This window comes from Rhinoraja longicauda, chromosome 7 (assembly GCF_053455715.1).
Source record: "Rhinoraja longicauda isolate Sanriku21f chromosome 7, sRhiLon1.1, whole genome shotgun sequence".
Classification (NCBI taxonomy): Eukaryota; Metazoa; Chordata; class Chondrichthyes; order Rajiformes; family Arhynchobatidae; genus Rhinoraja; species Rhinoraja longicauda.
The window spans coordinates 18,423,494-18,446,144 of record NC_135959.1 but is presented as its reverse complement, the minus strand read 5'-3'; the positions used below and the strand labels follow the sequence as shown (position 1 = coordinate 18,446,144).

At 41.6% G+C, this 22,651-nt stretch overlaps 1 protein-coding gene across 2 annotated transcripts in view; it reads right to left on the bottom strand.

Moving 5' to 3' along the window:
• Positions 1 to 22,402, bottom strand: part of usf3 (upstream transcription factor family member 3) — a 49,310-nt gene extending 26,908 nt beyond the window's left edge. Inside the window, exons 1-2 of one of the 2 annotated variants that reach the window (XM_078402203.1) lie at positions 21,927 to 22,402; positions 2,363 to 2,432 (exon numbers count right to left, since the gene is read on the bottom strand). In XM_078402203.1, the coding sequence (XP_078258329.1) occupies positions 2,363 to 2,409 (47 nt within the window). In that variant the 5' untranslated portion in view covers positions 2,410 to 2,432; positions 21,927 to 22,402. The remainder of the gene's footprint in view (positions 1 to 2,362; positions 2,433 to 21,926) is intronic. The other variant, XM_078402204.1, reaches the window with a different exon arrangement.
• Between the last annotated feature and the right edge of the window lie 249 nt (positions 22,403 to 22,651).

Below are 22,651 nucleotides of genomic sequence, written 5' to 3'. Positions count from 1 at the left end.
GGGCAATCTGATAAGAGTAGTTAAAATGATGTGGCATAGATAGGATAGATGGTCAGAGTCATTTACTCAAGATGGTAAATGTCAAATACTAGAGGGGTATTGTGTTAAGCTTTAGACTTTAGACATACAGCAAGGAAACATGCCCTTTGGCCCAGTGAGTTTACGCTGTCCAGTGATTACTCTAACACTATCCGACACACATGGGACTATTTTAACCGAAGTCAATTAACCTACAAAGCTGCAAGTCTTTGGAGTATGGGAGGAGACCTGAGCACCTGGAGAAATCTCACGCTGTCATAGGGAGAATGTATAAACTCTGTATAGCCTCAGGAAAGCCATCAGCATCTACAAAGACTCCACACACCCATGCCACCGTCTGTTTGCACTACTTCCATCTGGCAGACGTTACAAAGCCTTCTACGCCCGCACCTCCACACTAAGAAACAGTTTTATCCCTAGAGCTATAGCTGCTCTGAATCGGTCCCGCTATGATCTGTCTCTGCCCCCAGGATCATCTGGCACAACTGACCCCTGAACCTTTTTTTTTACACTTTACCTTGTTCCCCCTTTTTTCTTTCCCCCCCCCCTTTTGTTGTTTTCATTTTCGACGTGATTTATTTATATATTTGATAGCATCGATATGGAAGTGACATTCTCAATCTCATTGTACTTGTACAATGACAAAAAATGATATTGTATTGTATTGTAGACAGCACCTGTAGTCAGGATTAAACCTGGGTCTATGGCATTGTAAGGCAAAAACTCTACCCCTGCCCCACTGAGCCGCCCATATGTTTTTTGATTCACAGAGAATGGTAGGTTCCTGGACTACATTGTCACAAGAGGTGGTAGAAGATATGATAGCAATGTTTAAAAAGACCTTGGAACAGCAGGAAATAGAGGGATATGGACATTGTCCAGATGGAATTAGTTTAGATTGGAATCATGGTTGGCAGACATCAAAGGTTAAAGAGCCTGTTCCTCTGCTGTACTGCTGTATGTTGTATGTTAGACCCACCAAAGGATGCAGCGCAATGGATTACCACAATGAAAGTACAGCTATGAAAGTCCTGAAAATTGATTATTGGCCACACAATGTTATGACATCGGGATAAACAGAGACACTCGAACCACCTAATGATTACTACAAATATCCTCCCTTAGTTGGTGACTCAGTACTCTTTCTAAATGATGAGAGTGAATAACAGGGGCACTCTCTGGTTTGAGAACTTCAATGCCCACCCTGAAGAGCGGTTTGGTAGCACCAATGCTTATCAAGATGGACAAGTCTAGAGGACATAACTGCGAGAGGGTGTCTGTGACAACTCTTGAGAAATCTCCGTTAACTTGACTTTTTCATGGATCAACTTGTTGCAGATGCTTATTCCGCTGATTACACTAGCGAGCACTAGTGAGAACAGTGCACTGTTCTCCTCAACCTCTCATAAGGATACTTTTCAAAGAAATCCATGCCATCTCTCTGATTTACTGAACATTTCCCAATCATTCTTAATCAGGAATCTCCTGACAACAGATGATAGGCAAAGTGGGCTACAATACTGTAGTTTTCATTTCTTTACTTTCAGTTAAATAGCCGAATGACGTACACAATTTTTCAAAACTCAAAGAATTGTTCCTGATGTGAAAGCTCTTTGATAAATTAAATTAAGGCATCTGCAAGCATCTCACCTACTTCCTTAAAAAAAAAAAATTTCAAATTGTGGCCGAGGAGCAGATTAATACAAGGTATAAATGAAGACTTCACTTTAGACCAACCCTCCCTGCTACACCCAATTTCTCAAGTCACCAGGATATTGTAAATATCTTAGGAGATGCATCTAATCAGCATCTCCAGCCTCTTCCACAACTAATCTCTTCCACAACCTAATACAAGAGTTGTATCATCCTCACACAATAAAGCCTATCCATGCAGCAACATCACTAACCCACAGTTACATGGTATTATTTTTACATGAAATGAACAACTCAGCTCTTGGATTGACAAATAACACCCAACTGCAACTTTGCAAGCTCACGAGAACACCAACTGTACAAACAAGAATAATGAGTACAATATTGTGCCCTGTGCCTTTTGAATGTATTTCCAAAATACTTTAAAATAAAATATGTGAGAATCAATCACAATAGTTGAAAGGAGATTGGACGCTGAAACACATCAATTAAAACAATAAATCTGAAGAAACGTTTGAAGGCATGGTCATTCTGGAATGGATGGCCCCATGAGATACTTGACTAGGATCAGAACACAAGCAAAATTGAACCCACTCTAAGCTTCTGAATACAAAGGATGCATTAGAACCAGAAAGAATCTCAAGTATTTGCTTAAAATCAATCCACTTACCTGTGAGTTATGCGCAGCGGTGTCTGATTTTCTGTCATTTCTGGCATTGTGACTGCAGACTGCACTCCTTCTACCATAATAAATAAATTACAAAAAAAATTAATAATTATATTAGAGCAAAACTGAACTTGGGTCAACATTAAATGAGGATGGGATAAGATACACCCGAGTTTATACTGTTTTGCAGTAATTACTATGCTGGAGATAGACACAAAAAGCTGGAGTAACTCAGCGGGATAGACAGCATCTCTGGGGAGAAGGAATGGGCTACGTTTCGGGTCGAGACCCTTCTTCAGACCTGCTGGAATGGGCCTCAAAGTTTCACACGCAAGACTTACAAATGTAAAATGCTCACTGGAATGAGAAAGTGGATGATGCTGGGCAGGAATGAGACTGCTGGTTATCTGAAGGGCAGGTATCGTAAAAACATTTGGGTTAATAACCTGCCGGTGAGTTTAACAGCACTTGTGTTGCTGATCAGGTCCAGCAATTTATTATGAGGCAGAGATTTCCCCAAGTTTGCACTTCCTCAAGTTTTTGGGTGATTTGGTCCGTTCTGAATGGCAATTCACTCACAACTCCATCCTGCACTAAACTCCCAACATAAACAGACCAAGGATCATTTTAGAAAAAAGTCATGCTACTGCAATGTTGCTCACCTCTCCAAACAGAACAACAAAAGCCATGCAATCATATCCCCCATGTGGTCAATTCTTAAAAATGTCCCAATGTTAATACATTTTAACATTTTTCTTTTGCTTCTGCACTCTTTGCCTCTCTTGCATCCATTTTCCACACTCACCAGCACTTGATACAGAAGTAATGAGATTAATCTTGAGGTCCTGCGTTTAACCTTCAGCCGAACTCCCTTCAGTCACTCTGCAGGACCTCATCCCATTTTTACCTCTATCATTGGTTCAAATGTTTTAAGGACGGGCAGCTCACCCGCGAGAATGTTCTGCAATCCTTCAGAGACATCTTTGACACTGGCATTCAGGATGCAAAATACTCTCCTGTGGTCTTGTTTATGGCAATAGAAAATCCTGTCCATCCTGATGGCATGATATATAGGAATGAACTGCAGATACCGGTTTAAACCGAAGATAAGCTCAAATAGCTGGATTAACTCAGCGGATCAGACAGCATCTCTGAAGAAAAGGAATGGGAGATGTTTCGGGTCGAGACCCTCGTACGTTGCCTCCCAGATGCCAGGCCAAGAGATCTCCGAGCGGTTGGGAGATTTGCTAATGATGCGCAAGAGGATTTAAACTAGTTTCGCAAGTGGATTGGACCCAAAAAGGTAACTTGGCGGATTAGAAAGTTGAGGCAAATACAGAAGTTAAAGCGAATTCAATAGGCAGGATAGCAAGGGGAGGACAGGGAGTGAGAAAGGTCTGATACACTAAACTGCATTTATTTTAATGCAAGAAGCCTGACAGGTAAGGCAGATGAACTCAGAGCATAGATGGAAGTGGGATATTATAGGTGTTACAGAAGATGGTTGAATATTGGGTAGGATTGGCAGTTCCACGTTCTGGGATACAGATTCTACAGGCATGATAAAGGTGGAGGTAAGAGAGGAGCAGCTGTTTGTTTGATTAGGAGGGTATTGCCCACTTGAGTATATGTGAGTGGAACTCAGAAATAAGAGATTAATCTGATGGGATTGTACTATGGGACTTCCAATAGTAAGCAGGAAAAGCAACTATGTGAAAGGATCGAGAATAGCTGGAAGAATAATAGGTTTGTGATGGTTGGTGATATTACTTTTCTAATGTTGACTGGGATGCCACAGTGCTAAGTACTTAGATGGAAGTGTGTCCAGGTAGGTTTTCGTAAGCAATTACATTACGCAAGAGATGGCAACACTCAACCTCCCATTGGGAAACACTGCTGGGCAAGTGATTAAAAAGTCAGTGGGGGAACACTTTGGACACAGTGACCACAATTCCAGAGTTTCAAAATAATTATGGAAAGAGATTGGTCCACAAGTTAAAATCCTAAAAATTAGGACAAGGCTAATTTTGATGGCATCAGACAGAAACTTGCAAAGATTGATTGGGAGAGGCTGTTTGCAGGTAAAGAGCATCTTGCATAAAAAAGGCTTTTCAAAGTGATTGGGGTAGGATGTTCCTGTTAAAATGAATGAAAGACTGGCAGGATTAGAGAACCCTGACTTAAGAGGAATATTCAGGCTCCAGTCTGGAAAAAGGAGGCATATGTCAGGGACAGGCAGCTGGGATCAAGCCATTCCCTTGAGGAGTATAAGGAATATCGGAGTACACTTAAAATGGAAATCATGAGGGGGGAAAAAAAGAGGGCAATTAAAAGAAAACATTGGTTCAGTCTTCATGAAGAGGACACAAATAACTCCTGGAAACACTACGGAGAAAAGAAAATGAGAAATTAAAGGAAATTAGTATTTTTTTAAAGAGCTTGAGAAATTAATGGAACTAAAGATCAATAAGGGAAATAGTGGATTCATTGGTGGTCAGCTTCCAAAATCCTATGTATTATGAAATTGTTCCTGTGGAACAATTGAAGGATAGCAAATGTGATCTCACCATTTAAAAAAAGTGAGATCACAGATCAGTTGGTCAAAAATAGACACAAAATGCCAGAACAACTCAGCGGGGGAAAGAAGGTCAGTATCAACATAAATGTGATCACAGGAGAAAATATCAATGGAATTAGACACTCGCCATGAATTTAGGGAAGGGAAATAGTGTTTGACAAACCTCAATGATATGAGGAGACAATCGGTACAATAGATAAAGGGGAACCACTAGATATGGTGCATTACATTTACAGAAACCTATTGAGTTTATGCCAGCTCTCAGAACATTCCCAACATCGCATTCCATATTTAAATAATCTCTCTTAACCAAATTAACTCCACCCAATTCTCCAATCATCGATGTAGTCTGAAGAAGGGTCTCGACCCGAAACGTCACCCATTCCTTCTCTCCTGAGATACTGCCTGACCTGCTGAGTTACTCCAGCATTTTGTGAAATAAATACCTTCGATTTGTACCAGTATCTGCAGTTATTTTCTTACACTAGAAATATTTACAATCACCAATTAACCCCACCAGCCAGCAAAAATTTCACAGAAGTGTGAAAATGCATACGTCCAGATTCAGGGACAGTTTCTTCCTAGCTATTATCCAGCAACCGATTATCCTATCACCAACTCGAGAACGGTCCTGAGCTACCATCTACCTCATTGGAGATCCTCTGACTATCTTTAATTGGACTTTTCTGGACTTTATATTGCACTACACGTTATTTCCCTTGTATCTGTACAATGTGGGAAGTTTGATTGTAATCATGTCTAGTCTTTCCGCTGACTAGATAGCGCACAACAAAAAAGCTTTTCATGATACCTCGGTACATGTGACAATAAACTAAACAAAAATTTGGGGGGAAACATCCAGGGACCCAGATTCACTAATGACCTCTGATGCTGACTGTGTGGAATTTGCATGTTCTCCTTGTGACTACGCGAGTATTGTCGATGAGGTTTCCTCCCCATCCTAAACATGCAGGAGTTGGCAGGTTAATTGGACCTGTATATAGTTCCTAACGTGTAGGCGAGGACTAGAATCTGGCGGGAATGGGGGATTAGAGCTGCTGGGAATGTGGGGAGAGCAGGTTACAGAGAAAAGTAGTGGGCCAACATGATGGGCAAAAATAGTCTCTGTATCTTATGAAATATGGAATCTAAGAATCTTGCCACAGAGAGAATCTACAAATTCACACAGACAGCATGCTTGGTCAGGATCAAACTTGTTAGAGCCAACATACAGAAGCGCTAACTGTGGCACCACTTTGCCACAAGGCCTCAGGAGAATGGGGAAAGAGTGGGTAAGTGATATTGATATAAATGATCGGCACGATCGGATTGAATGGCAGAGAATAAATGATCTGATCCTGCACTTATTTTACTTATGTTTTAAGTTTCGATATCATTCCTTAGGTGGACCTAAACTAGACCTAAACACAACATTCCAGATGTGATCTCGCGTGGGTTCTGTATAATGAGCATGAAAGCCACTACTTTCTTAATTCAAATCCTCTTGCAATAAAGGCAACATAATGTTTTGAGTTGTTTAATTGCTAATTGTCAGCATGTAAACATGCTTTGCTTCATGTAAAAAAACACTTTGGTTCCTCTGAACACTAACTGATTTCAATCTCTTAAAAAAATTTAAATGCTGCATGTGTTTTTCCACCAAAGTGGATAACCTCACATTTTTTCTCATATCATCGGTCACATCCATCCATCTAATCTTTTATGTCCCCCTAAAGCCCCAGGCTAAGTTTCTCTCAGCCCACATAGCTATATATTATATTGGGTATATTTCAAGAGGGCTCGAACACAAAAACAGGGATGTAATGCCGAGGCTCTACAAGGTGCTGGTAAGGCCGCATTTTGAAATATTGTGAGCAATTTTGGGCACCACATCTGAGGAAGGATGTGCTAGCTCTGGAGAGGGCCCAGAGGAGGTTTACAAGAATGATCCCAGGAATGAGTAGGTTAACCTATGATGAGCGTTTGTCGGCACTGGGCCTGTACTCGCTGAAGTTTAGAAGAATGAGGGGGGATCTCATTGAAACATACAGAAGAGTAAAAGGCTTGGATAGAGTGGACATGGAGAGGATGTTTCCATTAGTGGGAGAGTCTTGGACTAGAGGTCATATCCTTAGAATCAAAGGACGTTCTTTTAGGAAGGCGATGAGGAGAAATTAATTTTGTCAGAGGGTGGTGAATCTGTGGAATTATTTGCCACCGGAGATTGTAGAGGCCAAGTCAGTGGATATTTTTAAGGCAGAAATAGATTTTTGATTAGTACAGATGTCAGAGGTTATGGGGAGAAGGCAGGAGAATGGGGTTAGGAGGGAGATTATAGATCAGCCATGATTGAATGGCGGAGTAGACTTGATGGGCTGAATGGCCTGGTTCTTCTCCTATTCCTTATGACGTTATGTATCTTTGGAAAATTTGGATTTATTACATTTGATACCCTCATTCAAATTACTGATAAAACAGTTCGGGCCCATTCACCAATCGTTGTGGAACTGCACTGGTCCAAGTGTCTATCCTAAACATGCTCCATTTATTTCTAATTTGTTCTTTGTTAGTGAGCCAGTTCTCAATCTATGCCTCTATATTAATCTCAATTCTATGTGTTCTCATTTTTGGAAAATAACTTCTGGTGTTATTGTGAAGATTGAAGATGTTTTGAAAAGCCAAAGATACTTCAGCTTGTCTTATCTCTTCTATAGGTCAGCAAGTGGGAAAATTATGTGCAAGTAGAAAATCAGATAAGATCATATTAAATGGCAGAATATGCTTCAGAGGTCAAATATCCTACTCCTACTCTTATTTTCTATACTTTAATGTTTTTCTTTACTACTTCAAAAATTCCAACAGATTTGAAAAAAACAATTTTCTCTTCCATAAATTCATGTCCACTCTGCCAAACCCTATTACTATCATCGTAGTGCCCTGTTACCAGTTCTTGCCTGATAGATTCCAGGTACTTTGATGTGCTGTTGATACAGCACACATTTTTGAAACAAAGGGATTCTACCAGACAACTTCTACCTCACTACATTGTGCAATCCAAATAAAAATCAAGAACCCATCTCAGTTTAGCTGTTTGGTTGGCATCAGAGAAATTCTCTGTGGAAATAAATGATGAGGCTAAGTGAAGCTGAATAACTCTCAAACATCACTTTACAGAAACATAGCAACATGGGAAGGTAGCCCGCAATGTGAACAGACCCATCAATGCATAGGAAAAGCAAAATACACCAAATGCATTAAAGCAATCAGAAAGTAAACATTTTCAGGTTCCAGTCCATCCTTTCCAAGCAGCAAAAATAATGTTCATTTCGTAAAACTGCACATAACTGTGCGTTCCTGTGCAAAGATCAATGCTTTTTTGCTATTGTACCTAGTATTCAACAGGCTTCATAGCCTTCGATTTAAAGAGTCACTTTTGAAAGATTTTGAAAAACCTGAAAATAATGCCATCACCATTTGTAAGCCATCTAAGGATCTGTTGCAATGCAATGCTGAGAACTATTGTCTGCACTCTGTCTTCTCCTTTGTTCTATCTATTGTACTTACATTAGACTTGATTGTATTCAGAAATGGCATTATCTGATGTGATTGGATAGCATGCAAAACAAAGCTTTTCACTGTACCTTAGTACACAAGACAATGATAAACCAAACTAATTCTTAATTCAAGAGGTTCTCTTGAATATACACATCGGCACATTTGCAAAGGAACAAATTATCTAATATAAGGCCATTTCAAAAAGTTGAGCTTTTAAAAACGCAAACGTTGTGAACTTTTTAAATGCTTCCAGTTTTACAATCTGAATATTAAAATTCTAAATTACCGGAACATTCCAGATTACACTCAAATTGAGTTTTACATTAAAATACAAGGTATGAAGTGATGATACTTAACCCACTCTCCTTTAGATCTCAATTTACTACAGCTAATAATTATGAATAATATACCCAGTAAAGGATCTATTACCATGGGTCTCAATTGCTATCACAGTTGGGTAAAAGTAGAGACCTCTCATATCTCCAGTGTCAATTCATTCAAGTCAAAAAATATTTATGGAACTTCACTGGTACCGGCCATTGCTTGAACAACAGGACTTCAATCCAAAATGTTAACTCTGTATCTTTCTCCTGAGATGCTGCCTGACCTGGTTACTTCTTTCAGCATTTTAATTCCAGCAAACATCCACAGACTTCTAGCATCTGTAGTTTCCTTGATTTTCAATTGAAAGCTTCTCTGCCACAAGATAAAAACATATAAAAGCAGAACTCAGCAGAAGACAGACATAATTGAGATATACCAAATTATGAGGCATAAATAGGGTAGATGGTGAGGGACGGTTCCCCTTAATACAGGTGCCTGGAACCAACGGCAATAGGATTAATCAGAGGGGCAAGAGGTTTACAAAGGACCTGAAGAAGCTTTTATACCGAGAGTATGGTTGAAATCTGGAGTGGGTGATGGAGTTGAGTACTCCCATAATACTTAAGAAATACTTTGATAAGCACATATCGTCAAAGTATGAAGATATGGGCTGTCAAAAGGAAATTGTATATCTGGGAACAAAATGGCCACCATGGACACTGGCTGAAGGGGCTTTTTCTGTGCTGCATTACTCAGACACAGCTGAGGGGCACAAAACAGAAATTATCTCCTTAATGAGGTGTTTATACATTTAATAATAATCTGAAATTATGTTCAGACAGCATGTAAATCATATGGGGAAACTTCAGAAATTAGGATCGCTTTTCTTTGAACAGGTGGTCGATTGAGATTTAACAGAGGTTTAAAAAATCTAATAATGCACAACAGAAGCAACAGCATGCCACCCAATCATTCAATGATCACCTACCACGATGCCCACATCTTCCCATTCTCCTTCTGTCTAAAACCCTATCAACATCAGATTTCAATACAATCAAGAAGCCAAAAACATATCTCTTCTCATAAATGAATTTCCCCGTATCCCTGTCCTAATTGGTTAGATAATTCCGAGACTAAGCTTAAATATAGACTATCAAGCCAAGAGAAATAAATTCTCAGCATCTAGCCACTTATTTCCCTTTCAGAATCTTGCCTGGCTCAATGAGATCACCCATCATTCCTCCAAAATCCAGTCAGGATAAGTCAATATTGTACAATATCTGTGTGATTACCCCTTGTCTTGGGAATCAAACTAGCTAATCTAAAATGCAACCTTTCTAAATTGCAGACCAAAATTTCATCTCAGCAAATTGCTATCATTAGACAATAGACAATAGACAATAGGTGCAGGAGTAGGCCATTCAGCCCTTCGAGCCAGCACCGCCATTCAATGCGATCATGGCTGATCACTCTCAATCAGTACCACGTTCCTGCCTTCTCCCCATACCCCCTCACTCCGCTATCCTTAAGAGCTCTATCCAGCTCTCTCTTGAAAGCATCCAACGAATTGGCCTCCACTGCCTTCTGAGGCAGAGAATTCCACACCTTCACCACTCTCTGACTGAAAAAGTTCTTCCTCATCTCCGTTCTAAATGGCCTACCCCTTATTCTTAAACTGTGGCCCCTTGTTCTGGACTCCCCCAACATTGGGAACATGTTTCCTGCCTCTAATGTGTCCAATCCCCTAATTATCTTATATGTTTCAATAAGATCCCCCCTCATCCTTCTAAATTCCAGTGTATACAAGCCCAATCGCTCCAGCCTTTCAACATACGACAGTCCCGCCATTCCGGGAATTAACCTAGTGAACCTACGCTGCACGTCCTCCATAGCAAGAATATCCTTCCTCAAATTTGGAGACCAAAACTGCACACAGTACTCCAGGTGCGGTCTCACCAGGGCCCGGTACAACTGTAGAAGGACCTCTTTGCTCCTATACTCAACTTCTCTTGTTACGAAGGCCAACATTCCATTGGCTTTCTTCACTGCCTGCTGTACCTGCATGCTTCCTTTCATTGACTGATGCACTAGGACACCCAGATCTCGTTGAACTCCCCCTCCTCCTAACTTGACACCATTCAGATAATAATCTGCCTTTCTATTCTTACTTCCAAAGTGAATAACCTCACACTTATCTACATTAAACTGCATCTGCCATGTATCCGCCCACTCACACAACCTGTCCAAGTCACCCTGCAGCCTTATTGCATCTTCCTCACAATTCACACTACCCCCCAGCTTAGTATCATCTGCAAATTTGCTAATGGTACTTTTAATCCCTTCGTCTAAGTCATTAATGTATATCGTAAATAGCTGGGGTCCCAGCACCGAACCTTGCGGTACCCCACTGGTCACTGCCTGCCATTCCGAAAGGGACCCATTTATCCCCACTCTTTGCTTTCTGTCTGTCAACCAATTTTCTATCCATGTCAGTACCCTACCCCCAATACCATGTGCCCTAATTTTGCCCACTAATCTCCTATGTGGGACCTTGTCGAAGGCTTTCTGAAAGTCGAGGTACACCACATCCACTGACTCTCCCCTGTCAATTTTCCTAGTTACATCCTCAAAAAATTCCAGTAGATTTGTCAAGCATGATTTCCCCTTCGTAAATCCATACTGACTCGGAATGATCCCGTTACTGCTATCCAAATGCTCAGCAATTTCGTCTTTTATAATTGACTCCAGCATCTTCCCCACCACTGATGTCAGACTAACTGGTCTATAATTACCCATTTTCTCTCTCCCACCTTTCTTAAAAAGTGGGATAACATTTGCTATCCTCCAATCCACAGGAACTGATCCTGAATCTATAGAACATTGAAAAATGATCTCCAATGCTTCCACTATTTCTAGAGCCACCTCCTTAAGTACCCTGGGATGCAGACCATCAGGCCCTGGGGATTTATCAGCCTTCAGTCCCATCAGTCTACCCAAAACCATTTCCTGCCTAATGTGGATTTCCTTCAGTTCCTCCATCACCCTAGGTTCTCCGGCCCCTAGAACATTTGGGAGATTGTATCTTCCTCAGTGAAGACAGATCCAAAGTAACGGTTTAACTCATCTGCCATTTCTTTGTTCCCCATAATAAATTCCCCTGCTTCTGTCTTCAAGGGACCCACATTTGCCTTGACTATTTTTTTCCTCTTCAAGTACCTAAAAAAACTTTTGCTATCCTCCTTTATATTATTGGCTAGTTTACCCTCGTACCTCATCTTTTCTCCCCGTATTGCCTTTTTAGTTAACTTTTGTTGCTCTTTAAAAGAGTCCCAATCCTCTGTCTTCCCACTCTTCTTTGCTATGTTATACTTCCTCTCCTTAATTTTTATGCTGTCCCTGACTTCCCTTGTCAGCCACAGGTGTCTCTTACTCCCCTTAGAGTCTTTCCACCTCTTTGGAATAAATTGATCCTGCAACCTCTGCATTATTCCCAGGAATACCTGCCATTGCTGTTCTACCGTCTTCCCTGCTAGGGCCTCCTTCCAGTCAATTTTGGCCAGCTCCCGCCTCATGCCTCTGTAATCCCCTTTGCTATACTGTAATACTGACACTTCCGATTTTCCCTTCTGCCTTTCCATTTGCAGAGTGAAACTTATCATGTTGTGATCACTGCCTCCTAATGGCTCTTTTACCTCTAGTCCCCTTATCAGATCAGGATCATTACACAACACTAAATCCAGAATTGCCTTCTCCCTGGTAGGCTCCAGTACAAGCTGTTCTAAGAATCCAAGAAGATTAAATTAATGGGATAAGAACTAGAAGGAGTAGGCAGCAAATTTTAGCTTCGAACAAAAAATAATCACAATCATATTTTTATAAGAATATGCTGTGCAGTCGAAGATGATTAAACAGCGAATTGAATATATGCAGGAAGTGCCAAACCTTTGACTACAATTCTGAAGTCAACAAGAAACCTAACAGTGAGATCTAGAGAACAGGACCTATGAAAAATAGCCAGCATTCAATGACCAAAGGAGGAAAAAAAATCATATCAATTAGAAAGTTTTATTTGAAGAGCACAAATATCCAGTGAATCGATGTCCAAATTCCTAATGTTTTCCCCTGTTGGAGATTATGGACATAGTAGTAAACACCGAAAGGGCTATGAACCATATGGTTAGCAGATTAACAAAGGACCAATCAAAATTACTGTGCAAGAGAGCAGCAGAGATCAAATTAATATACGTACTGAACCGACTGCACAGCGATAGATCTGAAATGTTGACACTGTTTCTGTTACACTGATGCAGCCTGACCTGCTGAGTATTTATTGCATTTCCATTTTTGTTTTACATTGTCCGATTCCAATGTTTATGATCAACATGAACTTCCTTCATCTCTTAAATGATGAGCAACATCAATAATATTTTGATTTTGTTCAGAACAGACCCATTTGCTTTTGGTGGAACCAACTAACTTTTGCTACTGTTTAGTTTGAGAAACCAACCAGAAAAAAACTACTCTCAACTGAGTATTATGCGATGAGAAGGGAATACTTAGAAATTGATGTGCATGAACCTTGAGGACACAGTAACAAAAACATGACACAGATCTTCATTAAGATGGAGATTGAAGTAAAGGAGTTGTTGGTGGACTTTAGGAGGAGAGGAACACCACTGCCCCAGGTCTCCATCAATGGTGTGGATGTGCAGTTTACCATGAAGTACAAATACCTTGGAGTGTACGTCAACAGTAAACTGGACTAGTCCAGGAATGCTGAGGCCCTGTACAAGAAGGGATAGAGCCTGCTGTACTTTTTGAGAAGGCTTCGCTCCTTCAACGTCTGCAGTGTCATCTTCTTCGCTGCCGTGTGCTGGGACAGCAGGGCAAAGGCTGTGGACGCCAATAGAATAAACAAACTCATCAGGCAAGCAGGCTCCATCCTGGGGACGGAGTTGGATTCATGGGAGATAGTCTGGGAGGGGAAGATACTCCTCAAACAGTGGAGCATGCTGGACAATACAGCTCACCCCCTCCATGACACCCTGGTCAACCTGAGGAGTACCTTCAGCAACAGACAAGTTCCAAGATGCAGGATAGAACGCCACAGGAGGTCCTTCTTCCCTATGGCTATCAAACTTTACAACTCCTCCCCCTTCTGTCATGGGGTAGACTGAGACTGACTCCCCTACCCCCTACCTCCGTCTCCTTCCCCAATCTTTGCACATGCCCCAATCCTTTCCACTCATCACTTTAATTTCATGTTTCATGTATTTTGTGTTATGACTGTTGGCAGATCAATTTTCCTCCTGGGATAAATAAAGTTCTATCGTATCGTTTCGTAAAAGAATCCGAACAAAAGAAACTGCAATGGTATGAGGCACAAAATAACTATGATTGGAAAACTTTACTAAAAACATTTATTCATTCCAAAATGTTGTGGTAGTTAGAGGATTAAATAGAAGAGCAAGCAGATAATGTGTATGGAATTAACAATCATTTAAAGGTTGCAACATTCAGGGATGGTTAATGGTCTGTAAAATTTCCTGAGAATAAGAAAATAAAATCAGGGAAATAAATCATGATAATTGCAGGAGTTGATTACAAGTAAGAACCAATTTTTAAAAATATGGACAATACAATATGGACAAGTACATTCTCTCAGTTTCATTAAAGGGAGATAAGGGGGAGGAACATCAAAAGTCTGTTTGAGATTTGGGTGATGTGAGGAGTTTTAAAGTATACACATATGATAAATGTCTTCTAGCACTTGGTTGCATAATAGCTTTTAAAGATTGCTAGATTTCCTAGAGTTGTATGTGGGCTTATGCTGTTCTGTTTTTGAGAGTAAATTGTATTTTGTTTGAAATCCAAATGTTCTGTAAATTTTGAAATGTTAGAAGGCTTGGAAAACTTCAAGTTATGTGCATGAAGAGGCTGGAAACAATTGAGATCTGAGGAAGTAATAATTGATCACCTATAAAATAGAGATATAGGAAATTAGAATTAAGATGGCTTTGAAGGTGAAACTTGGTTATGATGCCAAATTATAAATCAATGGAGTAGGAAGGAACAACAGATGCCGGTTTATACCAAAGATAGGCTCAAAAATCTGGAGTAACTTAGCGGGTCAGGCAGCTTCATTGGAGAAAAGGAATAGGTGAGGATTTTGGATCAAGACCCTTCTTGTTTTAATGTTTTAATTAGGTTGCAATAAAACCTTTTGTTTCATCCTATCCAAATTGGAATGAATGGGACTATTTAGTTTTAAAGTGAACATTCATCTAAGCACAGTTTAATTCAGTTTCTACAAATCTGAGAGTTTTTTTGGGATTGGCTTCTTTTGAAGGGATTTTGTCTGGTAAGGAACAATAAATCTAATCATGGATATCAGTTCTGGTTTGAAATGTTCTGCTTCATTTTGGCTCCTAAAAGAAGACATAGCAAGATTTTTTTTAAGTGCAAAGCGGATTTTGTTTACTAAACTATCAGACTTGCACTCCATTCTTGAAAGACCACCAGTGTGGATAAATAGGGAAGCTAACACTTTCTATTGACTGCTCTTTCATTCTGCATTCCTGAGAATGGACTTTTAATTAGGAAACAGATTAATTTTGACAAATCTGCTTGCCCAACAATAATTTCTAGTTTGGAAATAGAAGGATAATACCTTTGGAACATATCTCACGTTAAGTTCACCAATGGATATGAGACATTTTTTGAACTTTGAGGTAGGAAGGGTAAAAATAGTGATTACTTTCACCGGGAGAAGCTTATTTATGCAAGCCAAGGACAGCTAGCATTGGAAAACACTTTGTGACAGGTGCTGGGATGTTGCAGTCATTGTGTGCATCCAAATGCGGCGTTATTAACTCTTTAATAATTGACTCCAGCATCTTCCCCACCACCGATATCAGGCTAACTGGTCTATAATTCCCCGTTTTCTCCCTCGCTCCTTTCTTGAAAAGTGGGATAACATTAGCTACCCTCCAATCTACAGGAACTGATCCTGAATCTATAGATCATTGGAAAATGATCACCAATGCGTCCACGATGTCTAGAGCCACCTCCTTGAGTACCCTGGGATGCAGACCATCAGGCCCTGGGGATTTATCAGCCTTCAGTCCCATCAGTCTACCCAATACTATTTCTCGCCTAATGCAAATTTTTTTCGGTTCCTCTGTCTCCCTAGATCCTCTGGGAGATTGTTTGGGTCTTCCTTAGTGAAGACAGAACTGATGTACCTGTTGAACTTCTGCCATTTCCTTTTTCCCCATAATAATTTCACCCATTTCTGTCTTCAACATCTGTCTTTATTAATCTTTTTCTCTTAACATACCTAAAGAAGCTTTTACTATCCTTCATTATATTCTTGGCCAGCTTATCCTCTTACTTCATCTTTTCACCCCGTATTACCCTTTTTGTTACCTTCTGCTGTCCTTTGAAAGCTTCCCAATCCTCTAGCTTCCCACTACTATTTGCTATGTTATACATCTTTTCTTTTAGTTTTATTCCATCCCTAACTTCCCTTGTCAGCCACGGTAGCCTCTTGCTCCCCTTAGAATCTTTCTTCCTCTTTGGAATTAAATGATCCTGCATTTTCAGGATTATGCCCAGAAATTCCTGCCATTGCTGTTCCACCGTCATTCCTGCTCGGATCCTTTTCCAGGCGACCTTGGCCAGCTCCTCTCTCATGCCTTCATAGTCCCCTTTGTTCAACTGCAGCACTGACACTTCTGATTTAACCTTCACCCTCTCAAATTGCAGATTAAAACTAATCATATTATGGACACTACCTCCAAGCGGTTCTTTTACCTTGAGTTCCCTTATTAAATCTGGTTCATTGGACAACACTAAATCCAGAATTGCCTTTTCTCTAGTAGGCTCCAGTACAAGCTACTCTAAGAATCCATCTCAGAGGCACTCGACAAACTTCCTTTCTTGGGGTCCAGAACCAACCTGATTTTCCCTGTCTACCTGTATATTGAAATCTTCCATAACGACAGTGGCATTACCTTTGTTACATGCCAATTTTAACTCCTGCTGCAACTTACATCCTGTATCCAGGCTACTGTTTGGGGGCCTGTAGATAACTGCCATTCGTGTCTTCTTATCTTTACAATTCCTCAATTATATCCATAGCGACTCTACGTTGTCAGTCCCAATGTCACCCCTCGCAAGGGACTGAATTTCATCCCTCACCAACTGAGCTACCCCACCTGCCCACCTGCCTGTCCTTTCTATAGGACGTATAACCTTGAATATTCAGTTCCCAGTCCCGATCTCCCTGCAGCCATGTCTCTGTTATCCCCACAATGTCATACCTACCAATCTCTAACTGAGCCTCAAGCTCAACCACTTTACTTCACGCATTCATATAATACTTTTAATCCATTACTCACCTTAGCTTTCACATCGATTTCTACTTTACTTGGCCATACTCTCCTATCCATTCGTGAGATTTCTGTCCCGTTAATTCTGAGTTCTTTCTTAACTTTTCATATACACTCTTTCCCTTTAACTCCATCCTTGTCTATCCCATTTGTCTCTCCCCTCCCCCACTATTTAGTTTAAACCCACCCGTGTAACAGTGGGTTTAAACTAAATGCTGGTCCCCCACCTGTTCAGGTGCAACCCATCCCTTTTGTACAATTCACCTTTACCCAAAAACAGATCGCAGTGATCTAAGAATCTAAATCCCTGCCCCCTGCACCAGCTACACATCCAGATCCCCTATCTCCCTGTTCCTGTCCTCACCAGCACGAGAAACTGGAAGCAAACCGGCGATAACCACCCTGGAGGTCCTGCTTTTCAGCCTTCTTCCAAGCTCTGTAAAGTCACGCTGCAGAATATCTTTCCTCTTCTTCCCGATGTCGTTTGTGCCGACATGCACTTCCACTTCCGCCTGCTCACCTTCACCCTTGAGGATGCTCTGCACTCGGTCCGTGACGTCCTGGATCCTGGCACCAGGGAGGCAACACACCATCCTTGAATCCCGCTTGTTACCGCAGAAACCCCTGTCTGTACCTCTCACGATGGAGTCCCCTACTACAGTCTCTTCGGCTTTGCTTCAGCGCCACATTTTGCCTCGCAGACCTGTCTGCCGCTCAGACTAGCGGTGTCTTCTGTCCCGACAACTTCCAAGAAAGTGAACCTGTTTTCAAGAGGTACAACCCCCGGAGTCTCCTGTACTCCTATCTCCCTTCCCTTCCTCACCGTCACCCACCTTCTCTTTTCTGGTATCTTCAGTGCAACAATCTCACTGTTATGCCTACTTAGACAGTGTCAATAGGATATAGAATCCTACAACTCTTACACCAAGAACAGAACTAAATAACAGACTAATTATTATTTAATCTAAATTTGGAAAAACACATCAGGACAGTTGGATGTAATATTATCTTTCTTGAACATGAAGTCCAATCTTAAAGCAACATTAATAAATAACAAATAAACCATGTTGGAGAAACTGCAAGGGAAATCATCAGTTCATGAACAAGGCCAATAGCATAATCAAGGATGAGTTGCACCCTGACCACTCCCCTCTTCCATCAGGCAAAAGGTACAGAAGCGTGAAAGCTAGATTCAGGGACAGTTTCTTACCAGCTGTTAACGGCCAATTGAATCATCCTACCACAATCAGAGAGCAGTGCTGAACTACTATCTACCGCTTTGATGACCCTCAGACTATCCTTGATCAGACTTTGCTGGCTTTACCTTGCACTAAACATTATTCCGTTATGATGTATCTATACAGTGTAAATGGATCAATTGTAATCATGTCTTGTCTTTCTGCTGACTGTTTAGCATGTAACAAAAAGCTTTTCACTGTACCTTGGTACACGTGACAATAAACTGAACTTTATCTAGGAACAAGAGTACATTCTCTGTTTTCTACATAGATTGACTTTTGTGAAACTTTTGTAAAGAAGAATATTTCAATCTGCTGATAAACTCGGTCCACCAACATCAGCACAACTCCAGTGAAAATTGATGATGCTGGACTAATTGGGCTAGGCGACAGGCAATTGCAAAAGGGAGAGATCTGCATCCAACAAATTCTGTACATTAGAAAAGGGGGCATTTTATGGTAAACTGGCCAGTTTACTAATTGGGGGGAAGGGGCGAGGGGGATTTTGCCTCATGGATCATAATGTACTTCATACATGAACAGTTCAAGGATATGATAGTGGGAATATCACTAACAACATGCACTTTGGGAAAACGCTTAAAGTATGTTGTTGCAACCACAACAGCCTGACCGCGGGAGAGGACGGCAGGAGAAGGGAAAAGACATTGTGGCCTTCCATCACAGTGAGGAGAGGACTGGAGGAGACTCACTGTGATGGATGTTTCTTTGATGGATGTTTCTTTTTTTGTGTGTTTTTGGGGTTGTGTAGTTTTAATGCCTATTTTGGTGCTTTTATTGTTGGACTGTGGGTGACTGAATTTCGTCCAATTTGGATGTCAAATAAAGCTATCTTGAATCTCTTGAATCTTGAATCTTGCCCTATCTATGGCACAGAGGAGGTGGTGTGGTTTTAGCACAGTAACTAACTGTATTGTGGATTGTCTTGCTGCAATTATGAGATTAATATGGTCATCATATGGTACTTACGTATGGTAAATACATACAGAACTTTGTTTTGGCATGAGTAATCCTTACTAAGAATTATTACTGTATGCAATAAACCATTACTTTTCTTAAGGAAAGTTCTGAAGGACTAATGTAGTTAGCAGGCATACACCATTGAGAAGAGACGGGGTCTTTTTAAAAACATTGCCAGAGGAACTTAGTGGGTCGAGCAGCGTTCGTGAAGCCAAAGGGTTGTCAACATTTTAGGTTGTGACCTTGCATCAGGACTTAAGAGGGAAGACAGCCAATTTAAAGAAGTGAGAGAGGGATGAGACAGGCCAGTAGGTGATATGTGGTACCAGATGAGGTGGGAGATGATGGGAAGGTGATGGGTGGAACCTGATGAGGGAAAGATAAGGAGTCGATGAAACCAGATAGAGGGAAAAGGGGAGTAAGCCGGGGAAAAGAAACACAGGTAGATAGGTGTGTGGGTGATGGACAGATGGAAATGTGAACAAAGGGAGAGAGACTCTGGGTGGACCAGTGGGAGTGGGAAAAGAACGGTGGGAGTAGGTTATCTGAAATTGAAATATTTAATGTTAATACCACATTGCTATCGGCTATCTATCCAAGAAGAATAAGAGGAGTGGTTCTTTTAGTTTGTATTTTGCCTCACCATGGCAGTGGAGATGGCCAAGGACAGACAGGTCAGCGTGGGAATGGGAGAGGTGAAATGACATACAACCAGAAACTCGAAATGGTCGTGGTAGTTAGGGCAGAGATGTTCTGCAAAACAATCGGCAATGTAGAGGAAGCCACACGGAGAGCACCGAATCACGGATGAGGTTGGAGGAGATGCACTACCTCCCACGGAAGGGTTGTTTAAAGGCCTGGAAGATGTTGGGGAGGTGGCGTAGGGACAAGTGTTGCACAGTTTCAGAAGAAGGTGCTCGGGATTGTTCAGCAGCTGCAAAATCCCACCACCAGTCACGTCTTCCCCTCAGCGTGGAATAGGCGGTAAAGTTGATGAAATCCACGAGTTCTAACAGGTGCAGGAGGCAGCCCCAATGCAGTCGTCAAGGTAATGAAGAAAGAGTTGGGGATGGTCCTAGTGTATGTTTGGAACTATTTGACATAACCAAAAAAACTCCGGCATTGGTGCTCCTTGACTGGAAGAAAGTGAGAGAAGCAAAAAATAAATAAATCCAGGTTTCTATTCAAGGAGGGGGATGTATTTGTCAATGCCCAAGGGATCAGTGCACACAGGGAGAAGAAGGGGAAGGAATACTGATGAGATGATCCGCTATGACCATGTTGAATGTCAGAGCAGGTACATGCGTTTCTATGAAAGCATTCTATATTGGCTTAACATCAAGACTGTTGTTGTGGTGATGCCGAGGCAAATCTGCCTTATTGGTCTATCAGAAAGGCACAAATTCTTCAACTTCCAAGATTAAATGCTTCAATTGCTTTCTTCTTATGTGTTACTCAAGGAGTCTAACAAAGTTCAATCACACATGCAAGTTATAACAAATCCAGCAATACCACAGTGAGCAAAATTAGGATGCCGTCCATATAAATTTACCAGTGGCAATAACTGCAACAACACAATGAAGGAGGAGACAACAGGAAGTTAGCAACAACAATTAATTCTGTCGAGCTACAGCAGATCAACACAACTTATAGCTCTGATGAAAGGTCATTAATCTGAAATGTGAACTGCTTCTTTATCCCTACAGATGCTGCCTGACCTGTTGAGTATTTCCAACACCATCTATTTTTAACACATTTATGAAACACTTTTAGGAGTAAAATATCCCAAGGAACTTCAGAGGCAATTATCAGAGAAAATCTGACAGCTGGCCACAAATAAATATTGGGACTGATGTCAAAGGCTTCGACAGATAGATGGGTTTAAAGAGCACATAAGAATGTTACAGCAAGTCAGGGAGAGAGGATCAAAGAATAGGTTTGTGAAAACAGAAGACACATTTGTTACTGGACAAGCAAAGGAACTCAGGCAACATCAATGAAAACAAGTATTTCCACTGTCTTTCTCTTCCCTTTCAGAATATATCAAAGGAGTTTACAGCCAATGGAATGCTTTTAATCAACATTATAACATTAAAAATGTAGCAGTCAAAATGCTTGGAGGAATATCAAACATATCAATAAAATAAATATATATATATATATAACAGCATTGGCAATGTTTAAAAAGGGGATAAATACTGGCCAGAAACTGAACACAACTTCCCTGATTGTCTTTGAATATTGTAATATAATATTTTACACAAGCCCAATGAAACAAACAGACCACTGTTTAATGTTTCATCCAAAAGACAACATCCTTATTAGCAAAGACTTTTCTGCCGATTTGTGGAGCGAGGTTTAAACCTAGTTTTCTTACTTGAGAGTTACCCCACTTCATAGTGGTATATGTTTTTGGCACAGCAGTGAGAGGGGAATGGGGATACAATTGAATCCACTGCCCACATTCCCATCACCTGCCTTCGACAATGGTCCAGCCTTACCTCAGGGTACGGTGGGGGAAAAGCCCAGTGCTGCAGCCTCGCAAGTGGTTTCGGCCGTCGGTGCCCACATTGCCTCCCTCTCTCTGGGGGACGTGGGGAGGGGTGGAGTGTAAAGAAGGGGGTGTGGGGGTGGTGGTGGGGCAAGGGCTCAGAGTCCAAGGCTGGCCTGGGCAGGATCTTGGCCTCTCTGCCTCTAGCAATCCATGTGTCGTGCTCACAAACACCCCCAAAGACAAGTGCAGGCCTCAGCCCAGCCCAGCCCAGCCCCTGCCCGAGGCCCCACCGTAAGGGGTATGGGGTGAAGGGGGGGCGCTCAGATCCAGCGGAGGATCCGGGGTGCTGGGCTGGGCGGGTGGAAGGGGGGGAAGGCTCTCCCTCCCAAACGGCCGCAACTTCTAACTTCTATTCGGGGCTCGGGCCCGGACCTTCCCCCCCTCCCCCCACCCACCCTTAATAGCAGGCCACAGCGCAGCCTAACGTGCTACCCGCCGTTGTCATGACGATCGGGCCTATCGCCGAGCAGGCGGTGAAGCCATTGGACCAATGGGCGGGAGCTGCGGCTCAAGTTCGGTTGAGCGGGAGCCGGAAGTGTGAGGGTGAGAAGAGGCGTGGTCATGGTGACGTATGTTGATTGATGGGTTGAATTATGCGCCTGCGCAGTCTTGTGATGGGCGGGGCGAGTCCAGGAGCTGAGTGACAGCAGCACAGGGCGGGGCCTGGACGAG